This window comes from Staurois parvus, unplaced genomic scaffold, assembly GCF_062004578.1.
Source record: "Staurois parvus isolate SC_StPar_1 unplaced genomic scaffold, SC_StPar_1.0 ptg001432l, whole genome shotgun sequence".
NCBI lineage: Eukaryota > Metazoa > Chordata > Amphibia > Anura > Ranidae > Staurois > Staurois parvus.
The window spans coordinates 2,425,204-2,447,470 of NW_028319228.1; the positions used below are offsets into that span (position 1 = coordinate 2,425,204).

General features: G+C 42.9%; 1 protein-coding gene and 1 pseudogene across 2 annotated transcripts in view; both read right to left on the reverse strand.

The window, feature by feature from the left end:
• Positions 1 to 1,307: 1,307 nt before the first annotated feature.
• Positions 1,308 to 2,919, reverse strand: LOC149436010 (uncharacterized; annotated as a pseudogene).
• A 3,270-nt stretch (positions 2,920 to 6,189) lies between these two features.
• The window catches only part of ISCA1 (iron-sulfur cluster assembly 1), a 31,027-nt gene continuing 14,949 nt past the window's right edge, over positions 6,190 to 22,267 (reverse strand). For both annotated transcript variants that reach the window (XM_089662120.1, XM_089662119.1), the window contains 2 exons: positions 14,946 to 15,051; positions 6,190 to 9,918 (listed from right to left, as the gene is read on the reverse strand). In XM_089662120.1, coding sequence (XP_089518246.1) covers positions 9,770 to 9,918; positions 14,946 to 15,051 — 255 coding nt within the window. In that variant the 3' untranslated portion in view covers positions 6,190 to 9,769. The remainder of the gene's footprint in view (positions 9,919 to 14,945; positions 15,052 to 22,267) is intronic.

A 22,267-nucleotide genomic window follows, 5' to 3' on the forward strand; every position in this document is an offset into this window, starting at 1 on the left:
ATTCAGGTATGCTACTGTCGACGTATTGTCCAACAGAATTTGGACTTCTTTCCCCTCAATCCTGTCTTCAAAGGACTTCAAGGCCTGACCTAGTGCCAACAGCGCCCTGTAGTTGGAGGTCCCCCTTAGGTGTGACTCTCACAGGCCCGAGCTTGTTGGTCCTCTAGATGAGCTCCCCAGCCCCACTGGCTTGCGCCCATGCTTACTTTCACTGGGTCCCACTGCGCACACGGTCTTCCTCCTCCAAGATTCTGGGGCTTGATCCACCATCTTAGCAAGTCTTTGATATTCTGCAGGAGTGACACACTCTCTTTCAGTGAACCCTTCTTCCTGTCCACGAGGATAGAAGGAAGAACTGAAGCTCCCTGGAATGTAGCTGCACCCACTCCAGTATACAGGCTGTCATGAGCCCTATGACTCTCATGGTGTACTTCCGGGAGCAATCTGAAGCTGATATCAACCCAGAAGCAGGCCCCACTACCTTGTCGATCTTTTCTTTGGGTAAGAAGAGCCTCTGGACCCCGGAGTCCACTATGTACCCCAGGAACAGCTTGGTCTGGGAGGGAGTCAATGAGGACCTTTCCCGACTGACGATCCACCCCAGTGATTCCAAGGTGAGGATCACTTTCTCAACATCTCTCAGAACTTGTTGCTGTGAGAACCTGTAGATCAACAGGTTGTCTAGGTAAGGGATGAGTGAAATCCCCTGGAGGTGTAAATACGCCACTACCTTGGCCAGGACTTTGGTAAAGATTATTGGACTGGCCGACAGCCCGAATGGAAAAGCTCGGAACTGCCAATAACTGACCCCCTTCTCCATGAATATAGTGAACTGTAAGAAGGCTTGGTATTCTGGGGCAATAGGAACATGGAGGTAGGCGTCTCTGAGGTCCACCCTGGCCATAAACACTCGTTTGAGTAGACGTTTGTGTACACTGTAAACACTCTCCGTATGGAACTTTTTGTAGCACAGGAAAACGTTCAACCTTTTTAGGTTTATGATCAATCGGAATTTCCCTGAAGGCTTCGGGACCACGAAGACGAGCGAAAAAAATCCCCAAAATAGCTGGATCATCAGCAACAGGACAATTACCTCCTGATCCACTAGATCCCTCCCAAGAGACCCTATGCCTTTGCCCTGTCTCTGGGGGGGGGGGGGGGTAAGTCAACAGAAAGACATGAGATGGAGTGAAGATAACTCCAATTGATACCCCTCCTTTATCAACTTCTGCATGTACGGGCTTTCCGAAATATTCCCCCACTGCTGGAGAGACCTGGAGAGCTTTCCGCCCACCCTGAGATCTATGTCATTGGGGATACTTACTGGTTTGGAGCCAGGAAAAAAGGAAGCTTCCTTTCTGTCTCCCCTTACTAGCCCACTTCTTGGGAGGGTCCTTCCCAAGTTTTTGTTGGCTCTGATTAAGGGGGGCTTGAAAAAACTTTTTACCCTTATCCTTGTTAGTCTTGACGGGGAAATTCTCTATCTTTTCAGAGGACCTTGATAACGCCTGGTCCAACCCTAAGCCAAACAGCAAGAAACCCTCAAAATGCAGACCACAGACCCGGGCTCTTGCCATTTGATTGCGGTCCCAGGCCTTAACTGCCCTCCAGGCTGAGTTGATCAGAGCTGCCATCTTAGCTGATGTCTTGACCATCTATACTGCAGCATCTGCTAAATAGGCAACTGCCTTACTGACCACTTCCAGGGATTCTAACACCTCTTCCATCTGGGCTTTCCCCTTTTTCTAGGGCATCAGTATTCCTAGCAATGCAAGCGGATGCCAAGACTGGGGCCATAGTGGCTGCGTTAGCCTCCCAGGCTCCACGCAACAGTGTCTCAGACCTACGGTCCATCAGATCCTTGATGTTACCCGAGTCCTCAAAGGACAGGTCTGACTTTTTTAGACACTTGTGACAGCGTGGCACCTAATCTGGGGGTCTTGAGGAATTTCTCTTCCTCTTCTCCCCCAAAGGGGTAGTCTTTTCCAGGTCTTTAATTTTAAGACTCTCCTCTCAGTATCCTTCCATTCTCTCAAGATGATATCTTTGAGTCTGGGATACAGGTAGTACCCTAGTTTGCAGCTTCACCAACCCCCTATACATCTTATCCTGAGCTGAGGCTTGCGTAGGCGGTTCCAGGATGTCCTCTGAGGTGTAAATAGCCCTTAGGAGCCCCTCCATATCATTCACTGCAAAAAGGGGTCTACCTTGTCTAGACTCCTCACTAGCCTGGGTGTCACCTTCCAATTCTTCCCCCTCATCCAGGGAGCTTTGATCAGAAACCTCCACCTCCTCCAGGTCTGTCTCTGTGGCCTGAGGATCAGGGACCCAACCCTTCCCACTGCTTCACCACCCAAGTCTCCTCCAGTGAAGACAGGGTCTCCCTAGGAGACAGAGTATCCACCTCTCTAGATTTCAGGGATGTCTTGAACAATTGTAAGGTGGCTAACATCTATGTTTGCACCAACAATAAAGCCTTCATAACCACCGAGGTTTCTTTCCCTGATAACTTGTGAATACATTTGTAGCAGAAGGGTGTGGCATGGTCTTGTGGAACTTTAACATTGCAATAACCACACCGTTTGGAGCGAGGAGGGGGGGGGCGGCTTTGTCCTTAGGCATCTTGTGGGTTCTCTCTTAGGTGGTTCCACACGGCCCTGGGGTAAGAAAAACAACCATTTAAATGGTTTCTCCTCCGCAGGCACACCTGTAGGGGAGTTGGTAGTGACCTACCTCCCCTCCTCTTCCCCACTAGCCGAGTCAGACTAACTGCTACAGCCACTGCCTTCTCTTCCATCACAGCAGGGCTCTTTGGGACTGCGTTGCCTTCTCTGGGCCCTGGGTCCGTTTCCAGGGGTAAATCCTGGAGGCTCCCCACCGGCTTCCTAAGGAAGAGATAATGCCAACTGACACCGCCATCTTTAGTGCAGAAGTCCCACCCTCACCGGAAGTGTGCTGAGTGCAAGGCTTGGAACGCAGCCTCACTTCTACTTCTGGCCCTCAAGAAATGCTGGTCAGTGATCCCCACACCCGGGAGGGAGGAAGAAAATTCATCCCCGGAATGCAGGCACTCCTTACTGGTGCCTGGGGAATTCCACTGCACTGGGAACCCCTACAGTGGGTAAATGACCCTGGCTACAGCCTGCTCTCAAATGTTTTGCTACAGGGAAACACAATCAAAAACTGAGGAGGGGAGGAAAGGGCAGGGAATTAAAAACTGCCAATTTTTGAGTGTGTTTCCTGCCAGGTTGAGCTAGTCATTTCAGGTGTGCCATCCTGGAAGATGACTGGAGAAAAGACATTTGATTCGACTGAAGCAAAGAGAAAAGGAGGAAAATATTTCTTGAACAAACATATATCGGTCTGTGATGTATGTTTGAAAAATTACATTTATTCCAAAATGAAATGTTAACAGCAAACAAAAGCACTAACAATATTCATCCAGCCATGAACTATACAAAAGACTTTTCATTAGTACAAACATTTGAAAATCTTTTAATGATTTTATCTCATCACTCAATAGTTTTGCATAGAGCAGCCCCAATCCACCTCTTCTGGGTCTCCTGTGCGTGCTCCTGCCTCCTCCCCCATCAGTTGTCCTCACAGCAAGCCACTTGCTATAGGGGCACTCATGCAGACTCGAACCTGAGCCACACTGCGTGTCCATTGATACACACAACGTGGGTCAGTCACCCCCACTCTCTGCTCACTGGTGTGATTGACAGCAGGAGTGATTAGGTCCTGCTGTTGCCTCCATATCCAGTGAGGGGAAAGAGTGGAGAGAGCTGCTGTTCCCAAGCACAGAGCTGAATCGAGATCAGGCTCCGGCAAGTTTAATTGGGGGAGAGCTGCACACAAAAGATTTTTTTTTTCCCTTTTACCTTAGTGCAGAGAATGCATTAAGGTGAAAAATCCTTCTACCTTTATAACTAGCTTAACCTGTTCAGGCCAACAGTACACATATATGTGGCCTCTCAGTGGGTGGGGCTTGATGTCAAAAGGTCGCATATATGCGTACTAAAATGTAAACAAAGCTGTGCCAAAGTATGCTTCCCTGGCACAGTTACCGGCGCCAAATGTAAAGCTCCCAATCGCTACTGTGTCAGCCAATTATGGTAGTCACATTATCATAAGGTCCGCCCCACCTACCAGCATCAGAAGCCCCCTTAAAAGGGCCAGGAGGCTTTGGTGTTAAATGCACTTTTTTTTTTTAAATTTAAACCTATTGTTTATTTTCTCTCTTAGGAGCCTGTAAAGCATTCTACTTGCAATCACCAGATCATTATGAGCTACAAGCCCTCTACTGCAGTGGAAGACAGCACTTGTAGATCATTCACATATTTATAAAACCAGCCATGCCGATTTTGAGTCGTGACAGTGGGTGTGAGGAGAGGATCCTCTGCCTGCTGTCACAATGGGGGATTGGGTCGGGTGGCAGGCAGGTGCTTTAGTAACATGTTACACACCAAATATAGGTGTAACATATTACGAAAGATGAACGGGTAGTTTAACTATCTGGCAGCTCTTCACATCTGTACAGTAAGTGCTATCATAAGTGAATGGCACAAAATCACTTGTATGCACGTTTACATTAGCACAAAATATGCAATCATTAAACATTTTTAATTTACACATACATTTTTATCATAAAAATGTAACAAACCTATAGGACATGATATAAATGAAACATGATCATACATCAGTTTAAAGATAAATTCCAGCTAAATATATAGATGAAACATTTAAAAAGGAGCAACTGGAGGATGTATTAATACACAGCTGCATTAATTTTTTATATCTGCTTGTAGTTCAGCTTTAAGTATGGGACAAATTACACTGTTCAACAGGTAAAAAGTTTTGGGCATAAAATTAGCTAATCTTACATAATTTTGGGGTGCTGAAAACAAAAATGACCCTAAAAAAAAGTTGATTGGCTCTAGTTTCCATGATATATTCACCCATCTAATGACGTAAGCCATTCAAAATTATGATGCAACTTCAGCTGCATATTACGCAATTGATACTGGTGACCAATAGAAAACTTCATGTATACTGAGATGATGCAATATTAGCCTTTAATTGCATCACTTCACTGCATAAAAGCTGCAGTATCTGTAGCTGATTGTAGTTCGACAGCGTCTTTACATTTCGTTTTATGCTTATATAGGCTACTCAGTAATGCCTCGAACTTGGGTGAATAAAGCAGATAATTTCTGCTATATCTGCGATGAAATAACTTTTATCTCACAAAAAAGGAGGATAACAGGAATGATTAAGAAAGCCTACAACTTGTATTTTGGCTGCAAGATAGGAGACCAGGACAAGAGCTGGGCACCACATATATGCTGCAATTCTTGTGGGACGGCACTGGAGCAATGGTTGAATGGAAAAAAGGCATCTATGCCTTTCGCTGTGCCAATGATTTGGAGAGAGCCAACAGATCATGTTAGTAATTGTTACTTTTGTATGGTGCCTCTAATTGTAAAAGGGCTAAATAAGAAGAAAAAGTTATCTGTGCACTATCCAAATATTCCATCGGCAATACGTCCAGTTCCTCATGGAGAGGGGCTACCAATTCCTAAAGCACCAGAATCCTTCGTGGTTGAGTCAAGTGAGGAAGAACCTGAAGCGTGTAGTCACGTGCAGTTGTAAGAGATAGCCCTTTCCTCGAATACAAGAGAAAAGCCAAGAGAAGCAAAACCGACACAAACTGAAGACAAAACTAGTGAGAATCCTAAGTATTAAAATGATTCAACTTAGCTTATGGCTATAATTTTTCTTGGTAATCCTATGCAATATATTATGCCATTTAGGCTTTGTTATGTAGTCAATATCACTTGCTTTATATTTGTGGAAAGACATCTATCTATATAATTATTGTGCATTATGTAGTCATTACGCCTATAGTAGAAAACTTTTCGTTTACAGAAAAACTAGAGCCAATTGACAAATTTCATTGTTATATTTGAACTCAGAATGTGAAATTCATTAAGAAATGGATCCTTTTGTTTCCAAAACTGGCAAAAAATAAAAATTTGTTGAACAGTGTTATTATTTTTACTAGGATGAATGTGCATTTGAGTGGTGGAGTGTACAAGAGGGAACCCCCCCCCCCCCCAGAGGAAAAAGGAAAGAAAGAAAGAAAGAAAAAAACAAAAAAAAAACAAAACCACAATTCAAACAATTGAAAACTATACAATGTAATGTTTACTTCTCATAATAAAAAGACAGATACAAAGCACACCATCCATTTTACATACACTTGTACATGTTCAAAGCATAGCATTTTCTTGTGCGTTTCAAAATTTTATTCACCAAAACAAAAGTGTCAGCTTAGCATTCTTGTACATATACAAACATTCATACTAAAACAAATCCCTTAATAAATAGTGGGGCAAACACAGAAAAATATACCAGGTAGCTTGCAATCCTGAAATAATCCTCAGCATTACTGGTCAGGATGTTAAATACCAAGTCCACTTAAAACTGATTTTTCAGTCTCAGGCAGAGACCTGTGGGATGGACAGCCTGTTTATGGTAACTCAAGACTCCAGTGCTAATATTTTTGCAGTGTCACTTTCAGGAGGTAGACTCCCCTAATTGTCCATGTTAGATGAAATTGACTTTGAAAACCCACAGAGGAAGAATCCATCACAAATTTGCCTTTGTACAGGGACATAGCAGGTGGGTGGAACTATGAATTCTGGTGGCAATCCTTCTCCCCCAGGGTCCCAAAGCAAAGACGCAAGCCAGCATGTTACCCCATTTGCCAGCAACTGCAGTAAACTGAAGTATCAATTCTGGGTGCAGTGGACAATTAATATTCACAAAAGCCATATAAACAGCCTACAGTGGCAGCATATTCATTGAAGAAAATTAAGAAAGCATAGTGTCAGAGGCAGCTGTATCAACATTCAAGAATGGAGTTTTTATACATCCACAAGGATGAATTCTTCAAAGTGGAGCTATCATGGGGAAAAAAAAAGTGCAGTGTGAAACTAGATATAAGTCCTCAAAAACTCCATGAAGCAATGCAGACTCCTTCACCTTTGAAAGTAGTCATACAGCCCAGATACAAACATTGATAACATCATCTCCAAATGCAGCATTAGGTAAAAATACAAGTAAAAATGTAGCTAACGTGATGTAACCAATACCCATAGTTGTAAGTGTTAAAGTTCCATCAAGGTTTCTTACTAGCTAGAAACAAATATACTGGTTTTTAATGTCTAGGTCTCCTCACTTCTACTCCCCTCATCGCTAGGCTCCAGAGAGGGATCACGCTCCTGCATATAGTCAGGACTATGGTTTAGCAATCAGCAAATCTCAAGCTTCCTGCTAATTGGAGAGCTCTTGCCAAGACTAAGCAGAGAAAAAAAAGTGTCAAACCAATGTACAGAATTTTCTGGTTGCACACAGAGCACAAGAGTCCTTCTCTGGAGCATAATAGAGGAAGAAAGGTTTATACTCTCTGGTGTCAATTAAAGAGGCATAACAGTATAAACAGCATCCTGCCTGGGGGAGAGGATGTTGTATTTGCAGCACGGATCAAAGAAGTAAGACATTTACCATGTTATTGCACTTAAAGACCAATTCACTTTTTTTTTTTTTTTTATTAGCTAAAATTTGTTGTAAGAGGTTTTAGATCTTATGCGTCAGGAGTCACTGGCATTGAAAGACCTTCCCCTCAGCCACCAATCAGGTTCAAGACTATTCTGAAGATCTGTCTGACTGGTGCTTGAGAAAAAGTTCCAATTCTTAAACTGAAAGATCAGTGGCTAGTACTATTGGGGCACAGGTCTTTTATTTATATATATATATATATATATATAAAAAAAAGTGTTGCAGTTGATAGGACACTTGTCCTATTTTAGTGGCCCCATTTGTGCTTATCCTCCAAAGCTGCACATTACAAATTTAATGTTGTATAAAAACAAAGACAATGATGCCAAGTGTCCAAACAAATATATAATGTAAAGGAGCACGGTTGATTTATGTGTAAGATTTATTAATGCACGGTCAACACAACACCACATTAAAATAGCAGTGGTTATGTCTGCACACACTATAAGCTACACTCCACAGCAGTTAATATCTGTCTACTTAAAAAAGGATAAGTTTACCTTTTATAAAAAATAAAAAAAAAAAAAATGCACTTTTTTGTAGGAAAGAAAGCGCATTTACTTTGTTTGTGGGGCCGTAAAAGCATTGCACCATGCAAGTTTTCCCCTGACCAGTCAGTATATCTGCTCGCTCATACATCCCGTACAGGCAAGTAGATACTTAACAGGAAAGCTCAATGAACTACCACAGCATTGTGGAGCGCCAAGGTAGTTCACTGAAGACTACAAGCCGATAGCGGCAAAGGCTGCCGGAATTTGTAGTTTTCCCATTCACAGAATACTGTGCAGCCAGGCAGGGATTCCCCACTAGCTATCACAGTGGGGATTAGGGGGGGCTGGTCCGATAGTAATAGGTTACAGCCAGAATATCAGTGAAACATGTTGTGAAAAGGTGAACTTTGCCATAACAGACATGATACTTGTTAAGGATAACAAAAATGCATCTATATTTGCAGAGGAATAAAAACCAGCATTTATTTATTTATTTTTTTTTGCAAATAAGCCTGCACAGCATTACAATTTCTGCAGACTCTTCCCAACTCCCTGTGTGTACCAAGATACTGACTTTCAGTGCAAGACCTGGAGGAATAAGCCATGGATGAAAAAAAAAGTGTAGTAATCACTACACTTCTGTGTAGTATTGAGAAAACAGACTGCAAAGGTTCTTCAGATTTGTAAATGAATTAACTACAAGTCTTTCAGATGGGTGCAAGATGGTCTAAAAGGTGCAGATTACCTTTATTTCTGGCAGATGCCTAAATTTGATTGTACTAACAGGTTTTTAAACACTGAAAGTTATAAAAGGCAAAAGAAGTATAAAGAGAACAGTTGTGAATGAATTGGTTACTGCCCATTTCATGCTGCAAGAAGTTACCAATTGTGCAGACAACTTCCCCCTTCAAGAGGGTTAATACATATTCAAGTTAAGAGCAATTGGCCCTTTAATGAGATCTGAATCTGTACAATAGCAGAAAGAACTCGTCTATCAGTGAGCAGACTGCATTAAAATGGGGTTACTGTCGTGTTGAAAGTAAACTCCACAGAAATATCATTCTAGTGTGTAGATGGAAAGCCAAATCATATGCTGGCTTATTGGATCTCTAAAAGGGATTCAAACTGCAAGATATCACCAGAACGGTCAGTACTGGCCAAGTGCTATAGCCATTAAAAAGACAAAATTATGGCATCATACTCTCCTGGTGAATTGTCCATAATGCATACAAATAACAATGGTATTATTTGTAACTCCATTCCCTGCCCATTTTAAGGGGTTTTTTATAGCAAAAAGCAAGACTGGCACAAAAAAGCCCAGCATAATAACTGCTATAGATCAGTATAATTCTTGCATTTATGCCTGCTGACTGTCAAAAGACATACTTTATTAACGGACCATTAATGTCATAAAAATGTTTTGGAAATGCCAGAATGTAAGTGTTCTGTTTTAATAACTCCAGTGATACAAGGATGGAAGATTGCATGAAAGAGCATTTTTTGTTCACAAAACAAAAATTAAGCCTTTATTAGGTAAAATCAAATTGAAAGGAAATTTTTAAAAGCCTGAGACTCTGAAAAAAGTGCTTTGCAATGCATACATTTTATGATGGAAAACCTATTTGTAGTTTAAAAGCAAGCTGAAGCCTTTTGTATCAAATGTTGAAGCTTTCTCCACAGCCACAGGTTCCTTTAATGTTGGGATTATTAAAGATGAACTCACTAGAGAGTTTATCTTCTACATAGTCCATTTCAGTTCCTAAAAGAGTCAGCTGTGCTTTCTTCTCAATAAACACTCTTACTCCTGCAAGAAAAAAAAAAAGTGCATTTGCAAAAACTGGATTGCTCTTGAATTTTAACAAAGCAGCACCATGATGTTAAAGATAAAATGTTATACTGACCTTTGGAGAAACCAATACCATTGCTGCCATTGATGACTTTATCTAGATGCAGGCTCCATGTCAGTTAGCCTGATCTGGGCTAAACTACAAGCATTCTACCAGTAAAGTTTAGAATATGACACGGCCTGCTTTTCCAATTCTATATTACATCATTTAGCCCAGATCAGGATTAAAACCATGGGGCACTGCATGTTCAAAGAAGGGGGCATTTTGACTACTGTACTCCAAGACATTAAGTTTACAGGGTAGGGCACAGGACCCGTAGTATTACAGCATGGGTTATACATTTCTACTTTCAGTTGACTGGACACTGGTATGGTCTCAGTATGTTTTTTTACCAAACCGTAAACAGAGCCACAAGAAAAGTATCAACAGACCTGAACAGGTCCACTTTATCTTCTAGGAAGAAGAGAAAAGATTTACAAGAAAGAGCCTGCAACTCAGAAATGTCTGATGGAGACACTGGACACCAAAAATGGCTACTCCCAAGTGGCAAGGTACCTGCTCTCTCACAAGCCAAAATAGGTCTTCCAAGTGTGGTGGTAGATCTTATGAGAAGTAGATTTTGTTGCTTTGAGCAAGGTGGGAATGACCAAAACAGTAATGTGTCTAAACCTTAGTTTAGAACAGTCATGCACTTACAATCTGACTAAGAAGCAGGGTTGAATAGAGGGCCTTATAACTGGAGGCCTTGCCTGCTTGGAAGAGACTAAGGCTTATCCCCCAAAAGGATAAGTATGTCTGTGTATCAAGGGCCAATTACAGAGCTTTTGGACAACGTGCATTTGCCACGAAACGCGTTAGAGAGATGCTACTTTACCTACCACTATTGTCCACACCTTGATACGGGCGGCCATCTACACACCACTTGGAATTGTGAATTGCATCATGTAAGTGCTACATTTGTTGTATACTCCTTAATAAAAGTTACTACACTATCGGAAGCCTCTCTTTTGGGTTTATTTCTGAGCCCTTAAGGTGACTCCTGTTCTATGAGCGTGCACCACACCCCCTGGAGGTTGCCGTTATAAAGGATTCCACAACATATCGGATGAGCGTTTATCCCACTTGATGTCTGGTGATGCCATAATTGGAGAGGATGCAGATGATTCTGGTGACTGCAGCAGAGGCAACCACCACTCTTGCAGGGTTCCTGATCCATTGACCAGGAGTAGGTCATTTTACTCCAATGTGCTACTATTTGCGCTATCTGGTTAGTGCATTCTACAGCCACACTTCCTACCACAGATGTCACAGATTTCCTTATGTCACTCCACTGATATAGTGACTTTGACACCAATGTCACCATGTACACCTTTTTGACCATGAGAATGTTGTAGTATTGGTTGTATACATCATCACTTATATGTTAGCGGTGTTGCATTGTGAGATATACTTCAATATCCTAGTGCTGCATGGTTTTCCTTTTGTGACTGTTACCCCAAGAGGCGTTTTTGAGGTTTGCCTTTCATGCCAGCTGCTTTTATATTTTGTTCTAACACCATCCAGCGCTCGTTTTACCCCCTTTTTATCCAATTACAGAGCAATTGGGGGAGAAGGCCAAAGCAAAGGCCAGGGAATAAATGGATCTGGTCACAAACCTGTCCATTTCTTCTTGAAGTTGAAGGCCACAATGTCCATCTGTTCCCTACTTTTGACAAAGCATCAGAAAAAAAAAAAATCTAGGGGTGAAGGAACCACTCCTCTGCACATGTAGTTCTCCACCCAAGAGAATAAGGCTTGCCTCCTTCAGAGCTGCTTGACTTCTGGCTGTATCTTACAGCTCTCAGTTCAAGAATATTGTTGCGGCACATTGAATCCTGTGGGGACCAGCTGTGCTGGACAGTTCGAGAACTGTAAATTGTGCCCCAGCCTCATAGGCTGGTGTCTGCCATTACCAAGTCAGTTCCTCTCTCCCCACCCCTTTTCAGGATGTCCGCCGCAGTCCAGCTATGTTTTTTTGTTTTTGTTTGTGTAAGTGTAGCAGGCTCCTTGTACAAGAGGATTCAGAAGGAATCACATGATGAGTCTCCCCCCCCCCCCCCCCCCCCCCTCATTTGTAAAACCTGGGCATTCTGCCAAGTTCATGACTCATCCACTACACAGCAAAGAACGCTGGGAGGGGGAGGAAGCAGGAAGTGAAGGGGAGAACAGAGAGACGCGAGGCTGGAGAAAAGACAGGGACATGTGGAGCCCGTCCAAGCAGAGGAGGAGGCACTACAGCACCCAGCGCGGATAGAGGGACCTTGCTGTGTGTTCAGAGTCTGGTGAGCTGTCCCACTGGAGAGAGTAAGACACACCATTTACACTTTGCATATAGACTGGGACATCCGCACCCCACTGCTGGGATCTCACCCATCCGGGGCCCTGTGCAAGCCACAGATCCCCCTGCCTGCTTTGCCCCTCACCACCAGTGTAATTGAGACTGTCCGCCGCGGGGACTGACACATACTGGGAGATTGCATCCTGCGACTGCCCCTGGTCTTGGGGTGCTTTGTGTTGCCTTTAGACACTGAGGTTGGACCCTCTCAGCCCAGAAACCTAGTGAAATCTGATGTAACCCACACCAGCTGAAACTCCAAAGAAGCCTTCAGCTGCTATTTACTTCATTGTAAAGGACTAAACGTGCACCAACTAGAGCTACACCGTTACAAGGACTAGAGTGGGGGAATCTGGCTTAGTAGCTTTATTAGAGGTACCTCTTTATTGCATTCTGTTCTGACTCTGAGGTGATTTTTGGCTAACGCCCCTCAGAAGCAGAATCATACACCGGTGTGGGTAATACATTTCATTGATCTAAGTAAGTTTATTTGTTTGATATCAGTTGTATTCTGCTTAAAGTGCGACTCTGCCATCCGGAGACTCTTGGCTGTGAAGCCCTCTAGTGGCAGACCAAATTTACTGCATTGCATAAAAGAAGAAAAGTAAGTTTTGAAGTTGAAAGGGAACCCACCCCTCTACACTACATTTTATTCTCCATAAAATTGTTCTTGTTTTATTTAACCCTGTGTCAGCAAATTTCTTGGCGGGGCATTTGCTATTCATTACCAGTTGTGCCAGAGGGATTGGGTTTGCTTAGGGTTGGATCTATTGAGCGCAGGACCCATAATATATTACAGCTTATCCCAAGGGGCAGTGCTACACGTGGGGGCTCGTCCGGGATTCTTGCTGTTCAATTACCCAACAACCACTCAAGCAGTGCCCTATACCAACTCCTAAGATGGACGTCGCAGCTGCGACCAAGTGGTGCAGCAGGGAAAATGCTTGCCCAGAACGGAGTGTAGTGGTCGAGTTCCCCAGAGAAACTTACTTATACTCTATCAATGAAATGTATTACCCACACCAGTGTATGATTCTGCTTCTGAGGGGCGTTAGCCAAAAATCACCTCAGAGTCAGAACAGAATGCAATAAAGAGGTACCTCTAATAAAGCTACTAAGCCAGATTCCCCCACTCTAGTCCTTGTAACGGTGTAGCTCTAGTTGGTGCACGTTTAGTCCTTTACAATGAAGTAAATAGCAGCTGAAGGCTTCTTTGGAGTTTCAGCTGGTGTGGGTTACATCAGATTTCACTAGGTTTCTGGGCTGAGAGGGTCCAACCTCAGTGTCTAAAGGCAACACAAAGCACCCCAAGACCAGGGGCAGTCACAGGATGCAATCTCCCAATATGTGTCAGTCCCCGCGGCAGACAGTCTCAATTACACTGGTGGTGAGGGGCAAAGCAGGCAGGGGGATCTGTGGCTTGCACAGGGCCCCGGATGGGTGAGATCCCAGCAGTGGGGTGCGGATGTCCCAGTCTATATGCAAAGTGTAAATGGTGTGTCTTACTCTCTCCAGTGGGACAGCTCACCAGACTCTGAACACACAGCAAGGTCCCTCTATCCGCGCTGGGTGCTGTAGTGCCTCCTCCTCTGCTTGGACGGGCTCCACGTGTCCCTGTCTTTTCTCCAGCCTCGCGTCTCTCTGTTCTCCCCTTCACTTCCTGCTTCCTCCCCGCGTTCTTTGCTGTGTAGTGGATGAGTCATGAACTTGGCAGAATGCCCAGGGAGAGGGAGAGGGAGAGGGAGAGGGAACTGACTGCTCATCATGCGATTCCTTCTGAATCCCCTTGTACAAGGAGCCTGCTACATAAGCAAAAACATGTAGCAGAACACATTTCGGCCTAAAATGTATGACAAAATTTGAATTAAATTTTTTACTGGACACTTTTAACAGACAATTTTGAAGAAGAAAACATTTGACTTTTTGCTATTAAGTAGCACAAAAATGTAAACAAAAAACACAAAAAGATTTGACTTTGCTATTATACATGTCCAAAAATAATTAAATTAAAAAAAACCTGACACTGTACTAATGGCACTGGGCAGGAAGGAGTTAGCATGAGGGGCAATCAAAGGGTTAACTGTGTGCTGGAGTTTTTTACTAGGGGGTAGGATGTGTGTGATTCACTAATCACACTGCTGTGGATGGTTGTGCTGTGCACAGCTATCCAAAGCAGTGACCGAGTTGACACAGAGGAAGACTGTTAGTAAACAAAACACAGTCCTCCCTGTCAGATCTACGGAAAAATCACCGGCACCAGCGAGTAATTACTGGCCAAGGCCCGGCGATTGACAGCCGTAAAATGGTGACACGGGTAGGGCTCACACACCCCCTACTCAGAAATGGATAATCACGTATACACACACACACACGTGATTTTGCGCACAGCTACCGGCCTGTAGCAATATTTCTGCTATACGGTTGTCATCAAGCGGTTAAAAGATAGCACAACTTATTCTCTTGGGAAAACAAAGACATGAGTAACAGCCATTTTCTTTTATAATATTTGGTACAGAGTAGAAAAACAAAACCGTAGCATTTTCCAAATGCGTGAAAAAAAAAAAAAACAAAAAAAAAAAAAAACAAAACACCCCTTCCCCACACACTTACCATCTTGCACTACTTCTTCATCTGATGCTCCCTTACATTTTGCATATTCTAGGTAATAAGACAAGCCATTGCAGCCCCTTGTACGAACTCCTACTTTTAGGCCAATCTGTTATAAAAGAGGGACACAAGTTAAACCAGTTTTTACAGACTGCAGATTAAAATGCTTTACAAGACTCAGAATTGCTATTGCAGACTGACTGTGATTTTTCTTCTTTTAAACACACACACACACACACACACACACACACACACACACACACACAGTGATTGCTTCTTGTGAACAGTCATGGGATCACCACATCACATAGCTGACATGGTGATCACATGATCAAGAGCCACACTTATTACCAGTAATGTGCACTGCTCATTAGAATATAAGCAGATCAGCGTTGCTCAACCTTTCCAGTTGGGAAGCCCTTGAAAAGTATTTTCAGTCACGAGGCACCCCTGTCCAAGGCTTGGTTCATGATATGGTGTCTCGAAACGCACACAAAATAGTCTCAGTCCTGACACACACAAATGCTCTGCCCTACATAGCCACACAGATGTGAACTAAGGGCCTGTTCACCTGTGAGGTTGGAGGGTGGTAAAACAATGCAATTGAGCTGCTTTTACCACCCCCACCTGATCCCCCTTTAGCTGCAAAAGCAGCATCTGGGGGTATACACATGCTGTTGCCACAGCTGGAAGTATACCTCCAGGCGAATGGGGTTGAACTACAACCACCCTGCAATTGTGCACATTGCAGGAGGTTGTGGTGTGGTGATGCTGCTTTTTAGGGGGTTAAAAGGTAACATATTGCCGCTTTACCGCCTGTCAAATGCCTATGAAAAGTGATGAGTATGGATTGCTTCAGAGGAGCAGCAGTCCTTGCTATTATGAACAAGTCCTAAAAAAAGCAGTTCTGAAAAGGATAGGAATAGGGGGTCAAGAACACACACACACACACACACACACACACACACACACACACACACACACACTTTACTTCCGAAGTTGTATTCGTAACTTTAGTAATGTGATGTATTGTATTATATTTGTTTGAGCATGCGCGGTCTTGGAGCGGTTTTTGTGCAATTAGTATTTGTACAGAAAAAAAAAATTGAATCAAAATGACCTTCTGTTATTTGAGAAAATGTTTTGTGCTGGTCCCTTTGGATATTTCACATGAACGGTTGTGATCGGCTCTTGAAAGCTGTGTACTAATGATCAGATTATTGAACGATCGCTTCAAAAGCGGGTTTTTTTTGTTAGATTTACTAGGCTTAAGAGTGAAATGTATTACATAGAGTAGCAGGCTTTTATGATGGGGAGCGACTTTCTCTGTTGGATGGTTAGGATTGTGGAGCGAGTAGGGAACAGCTTGAAGCAGGTGGTTAACCACCTTGAGCGGAGCAACGTAGTTTATGTGCACCTGCATTAGGCACTCCTTAGCACATTGTGGAGAGTATAGCATAATATGGCAAGAATTTGTAAAAGTGAAATCACGGCTTTTTTTTTCTTCCTCTTACTGAGAGAAGGGGAGGTCTTGGGAAAGCTTTGAGGTACTTCAGTTGCAATAGCATTTCTGTGATAGAACTTCTGCATGCCAAGAAATTGACTTCACAAAATTTACTATCACACCTGGAAGGCTTACCTTTGACTGACCGACTTTACAACATGCATTCTAGACTAAACTATACTATACTCCGTAGGACACATCCTGGCTTTATTCAAGTCAGGTCTGGATCAGCATCCGGCCTCCAGTAGCCTCAAGGGCCAAATTTCAGCCTCGGCTACCCTCTCTGGTTAAATTCTTTGATCAGAGAGTTACATTTTGCTCCTCCTAGAGGCTCTGGTGACACCATGCAATCTCAAATCTGGTACTTAAGGACCTCCATTTGTACCCATCTTGAATATTCCAAAAACTGAGCTCACTGCAAGGTAGTTTTTCTTACGGTCATCACTTCCACTAGGAGTATCAGAGTTGACAGCATTGTTTTGAAAGAAATTGCCTCCTGCTGCACAAGGATAAGGTTGTCTTGAGACCAAGGCCCCGCTGTCTTTATCCTTACTAAACCACTGATAAGTGTCAGTGGAAGCGTTCATATGGGAATCCTCACAGTTCTGTTTGACAGTGTCCAGTTTCCTGACAGTACCAACATATAACACCCAGTCGTCTAAGAATATGTCTGTGTCCTGTACTCCAAGAAGTGGATTTTATAGGCAAGACAAATCTGTTTTAAACACTTTAGTAGCCAAAAGACCAAATTTTTTTTTTGTTGTTTGACCGACAGATTTAAAAAAAAAAAAAAAAAAAAAAGAAGAAGGGGGGAGGGAAAAATGGGAAAGGCCGATAATTTAAATAAGAAAAATTTTGTCAAATATTGTGGGTTCTAACAACTATATTATAAAAAAAGGAGATACTACAAAAGCACAAGCCTAGTCATAGTTAAAAAATACATAATGTAAAGAATAAGGCAAGGGCTAAGAGAAAAGCTTGTACAATAATGAATGTGCTGCTAAAGTGATGACAAGCAACAAGTAAATCTCCCAGCAGTATAAAGATGTAATTGTCTATGCTGCCTTGGGATACATTTTGCACATCTTACCATCAATAAACTTAGTGAATGCAGGGTCATGGGTTTGGTAACACTTTATCTGGTCTCACAGTACACAGAACAAAGAAAGGAAATGCAATGCAAATACTTCAGTTAAAATAAACTGCTAAATGCACTCTACCACGAACAAAAAAAAAAAAAGGGGAGGGGGGGGGTGGAAGAAGGTATATTGATTTTAACTACTTGCCCTCCAGAGGATTTATCCCCCTTCCTGACCAGGCCTTTTTTTGCCATTCGGCACTGCGTTATTTGAACAGGCAATTGCTTTGTCATGCAATGCTGTACCCATATGAAATTTGTGTCCTCCCCCACACAAATAGAGCTCTTTCGGTGGTATTTTATCACCAGTACGCTTTTTATTTTTTTGCGCTGTACAAAAAAAATAAAATAAAATTATAATATATAAAAAATGCAAAGTTAGTCATAAATTTAGTCCAAAATGAATTCGGCTACATCCTATATTTTGGTTTGTGTGAAAGTTATAGCATCTACAAAATGTGTGAGAAAGGACATAAATTGCAATATCTATACCACCAGTTTTCTTTTGGTGGTATTTGATCACCTCTGCAGGTTTTTTGTGCTAGAAGACAAAAAAAAAAAAAAAAAAAAAAATTCGTTATGCATTTTGGCCAAAACGTATTCTCCTACATCCCCAAAACTGCATATTAATTGGCTTGTGTGAAAGTTATAGCATCTGCAAACTATGGTATAGATACTGGAATTTACACAGTTTTACTTTGACTGCCCATCACATTTTTTTGAGGTGCCAAAATACCAGGGCGGAACACCCCCAAATGACCCCTTTTCAGAAAAGAAGACAACCTGAGAAGCATGTGGAGTCCATGGAAGATCTAGATCTATCCCCCCCCCCCCCCCCCCCCAACACAAAGTGGTCACTTAAATTACAGTATCACAGAAGTGAGTACACCCCTCACATTTTTGTAAATATTTGATTCTCTTTTCATGTGACAATACTGAAGAAATGACACTTTGCTACAATGTAAAGTACTGTGTACAGCTTGTATAACAGTGTAAAATTTGCTGTCCCCTCAAAATAACTCAACACAGCCATTAATGTCGAAACCGCTGGCAACAAAAAAAAAAGTACACCCCTTAAGTAGAGTGTCCAAATTGGGCCCAAAGTGTCAATATTTTGTGTGGCCACCACTATTTTCCAGCACTGCCTTAACCCTCTTGGGCATGGACTTCACCAGAGCTTCACAGGCTGCCACTGGAGTCCTCTTCCACTCCTCCACCTTCTGTTTTAGGATGCCCCACAGATGCTCAATAGGTTTTAGGTCTAAAGACATGCTTGGCCAGTCCATCACCTTTACCCTCAGCTTCTTTAGCAAGGCAGTGGTAGTCTTGGAGGTGTGTTTGGGGTCGTTATCACATTGGAATACTGCACTGCGGCCCAGTCACCGAAGGGAGGGGATCATGCTCTGCTTCTGTATGTCACAGTACATGTTGGTATTCATGGATCCCTCAATGAACTGTAGCTCCCCAGTGTCGGCAGTACTCATGCAGCCCCAGACCATGACACTCCCACCACCATGCTTGACTGTAGGCAAAACACACTTGTCTTTGTACTCCTCACCTGGTTGCCACCACACACGCTTGACACCATCTGAGCCAAATAAGTTTATCTTGGTCTCAGACCACAGTTCCTGTAATCCATGTCCTTAGTCTGCTTGTGTTCAGCAAACTGTTTGCATGTGTTGTGCATCATCTTTAGAAGAGACTTCCTTCTGGGACAACAGCCATACAGACCAATTTGATGCAGCGTATGGTCTGAGCACCGACAGGCTGACCCCCCCACCCCTTCAACCTCTGCAGCAATGCTGGCAGCACTCATACTGTACGTCTATTTCCCAAAGACAACCTCTGGATAGAACACAGTACGTGCACTCAACCTTTGGTCGACCATGGCGAGGCCTGTTCTGAGTGGAACCTGTCCTGTCAAACTGCTGTATGGGCTTGGCCACCATGCTGCAGCTCAGTTTCAGGTCTTGGCAATCTTCTTATAGCCTAGGCCATCTTTACGTAGAGCAACAATTCTTTTTTTCAGATCCTCAGAGTTCTTTGCCATGTTGAACTTCCAGTGACCAGTAAGAGAGCGATGACACCAAATTTAAACACACCTGCTCCCTATTCACACCTGAGACCTTGTAACACTAACAAGTCACAGGACACTGGGGAGGGACAATGACTAATTGGGCCCAATTTAGACATTTTCACTTAGGGGTGTACTCACTTTTGTTGCCAGCGATTTAGACATTAATGGGTGGGGGTGTGTTGAGTTATTTTGAGGGGACAGCAAATTTACACTGTTCTACTATTTTGGCATTTCAGGGCCTCCGAAACTGTGAGGTAGTCCGGAAGTGTAATGATGAAATAAAGCCCTTCGAAAGCCTGACTGCGCTTCCTGGATTTTGGGGTCCTGTACGCAGCAAGACTGCCAAAAATTCTCACATGTGGTATCCCCATACCTCGGGAGAAGTAGCAGAACGTATTTTGGGGAGTAAACCCATTGCATGTATGAGCAATAAATCATTTAAAGTGACAATTTTTTTTTTTTTTTTTTTTAAACACAAAAAAGTAATTTTCCAAAAACTTGTTGCAAAAAAATTAATTCTTCTGTTGACTCAATATGCCTCTCAGCAAATAGTTTGGGGTGTCTACTTTCCAAAAAGGGGTCATGGGGGGGCCGCAGCATTTTACGCACAGCATTAGAAGTGTCCTGGTCTCGTCATATGATCTCTGGCCGTTTCAGCGCATGCGCAATACCATCACACTAGCATCCGGAGCAAACTCGTTCTTGCAGTGCCCTCACGCACAAAAGGACGCCATTATGGGGTATCTGTCTTTCCTCTCTCTCCCTGCCCACTGTTCAGTGATAAATCAAGTCCCCTCTTACAGTGATGGTCACTTACGTCTTGCACAGAACATGTATATCATTGCCATATACTGGGATGGTAATTAGAACACCTTGAGCATACACGTACATGACTCAGGGATGGAGCCCAAGTGAAGGATCATAAATAATTTTTTTTCACATGGGCATGAGGTGGGGTCTCCTTCACTCTATTTATGGACCATCCGCATGTATAGAATTTCAGCTCTGAGGAAGGGAGCTTGACTCCTGAAACGAGTTAGCACTTTCTACTACAGGATCCCCGTTTCCTAGGACGTTAATTGTGGCCCTCTGTTTTTATGAGCTATTGGTATGAGTATTCGTCGTATTACAATAAATTTGCTTTTATCACGGTAATGCACGAGGAGAGTGCGCCCTCTTCTATTCTTTTTTGAACCAAGCCTTTACAGGCTACCAGTTTAGATTTACAGAGGAGGTCTAGTGCTAGAATTACTGCCCTCGATCTGACGTTCACAGCAATACCTCACATGCATGGTGCAACCTCTGTTTACATAGTGGTACGGGGGTCAATGCTTGCCCACGCATGTTTTTATTATTCTGTCCCTTTCATTTTTTAATCACTTTTATTGCCATCACAGGGAATGTAAACATCTTCTGTGACTGCAATAGGCATTGACAGGTATTTTGTTTTTAGAAATCTGGGGTCTATTAGGCATTAGAGATCTCCTCTGCCCTTACATCATCTGATCTCACCAAGATGCGCGTGATCAGATGCTTTCCCAACTTACAAATGGTGCGGTTTATATCCTGCAAAACTGAAGTGATGAAATGCTTATAGCTTCTGATTTCTTAGACTATAGAGATTGGATCCACTCCGGTCTCCAATCAACTCTCTGGTCAGCTGGCAGAAAACACACACACACACACCTCGAAGCATATGGACCATCCATCCACTGGCCATCCCAGGCCTCCATGCTTATGCATATGCTTTGTTTTATTTTTCTCCTTCTTAAAACTGTGGATGAAAAATCTCGACCAACAGCGCTGCACACACTTATGTATATTCTGAGAGCAAGACCCCGTTGCTGTCAGAATACACAGTTCGGTGCCGCAGCTAAATGACATTCTTGCAAAGAAAACCGCAATGGTTAACAATAAAACCGTAACAGTATAACAGTAACTCAACAAAAATACCCACAACTATTGGTTTTTACAAAAAAAAAAAAAAAAAAAAAAAAAAGGGCCAGGATGATCTATTCCTGGAATTTTAGGAAGGACCCACTATGTCCAGTTGCTTTGTAAAGCGCTAAAGCATTATATAGAGCCAATTGAAATAAACAAGACACTTTTCTTGTACCAGCGGCTGGCTTTTCAGTAAATAAAGTACGGCTTCATCATCTGGTCGTTGAAGTCCACTCCTCCCATGTTAAGGTTATAGTTGTGGACACAGAGGGGCTTCTCAACACCAGCTGCCATGGCAATTTGGATGGTCGTGTCTGCGTGAATGGAAGACAGGACAAAAACATCCTGTTTTGTCCTACTTCACTGCAAGCAATTCCTCAAGCAGGCTTTTCCCCTCTTTCTAAGACAAGCCTTTGGGGGAAGCCCCAGCGATTAGGTCACACAGTGCCACATTACGCCAATTCCAAGATTATAAAAATGTCTAAATAGTGGCACGCTTGAATAAAAAAAAAAAAAAAAAAAAAAAGTGTCCACATATAAGTGATACCCCATATGGAAAAAGGATGACACCAAGTCCCAGACTATCTTGCCGCTGCTCCCCATGTAGTCTGGGCATCCGCAGGGCTCCACATGACTTTTCCCTCGTAAATCCAAAACATATGTAT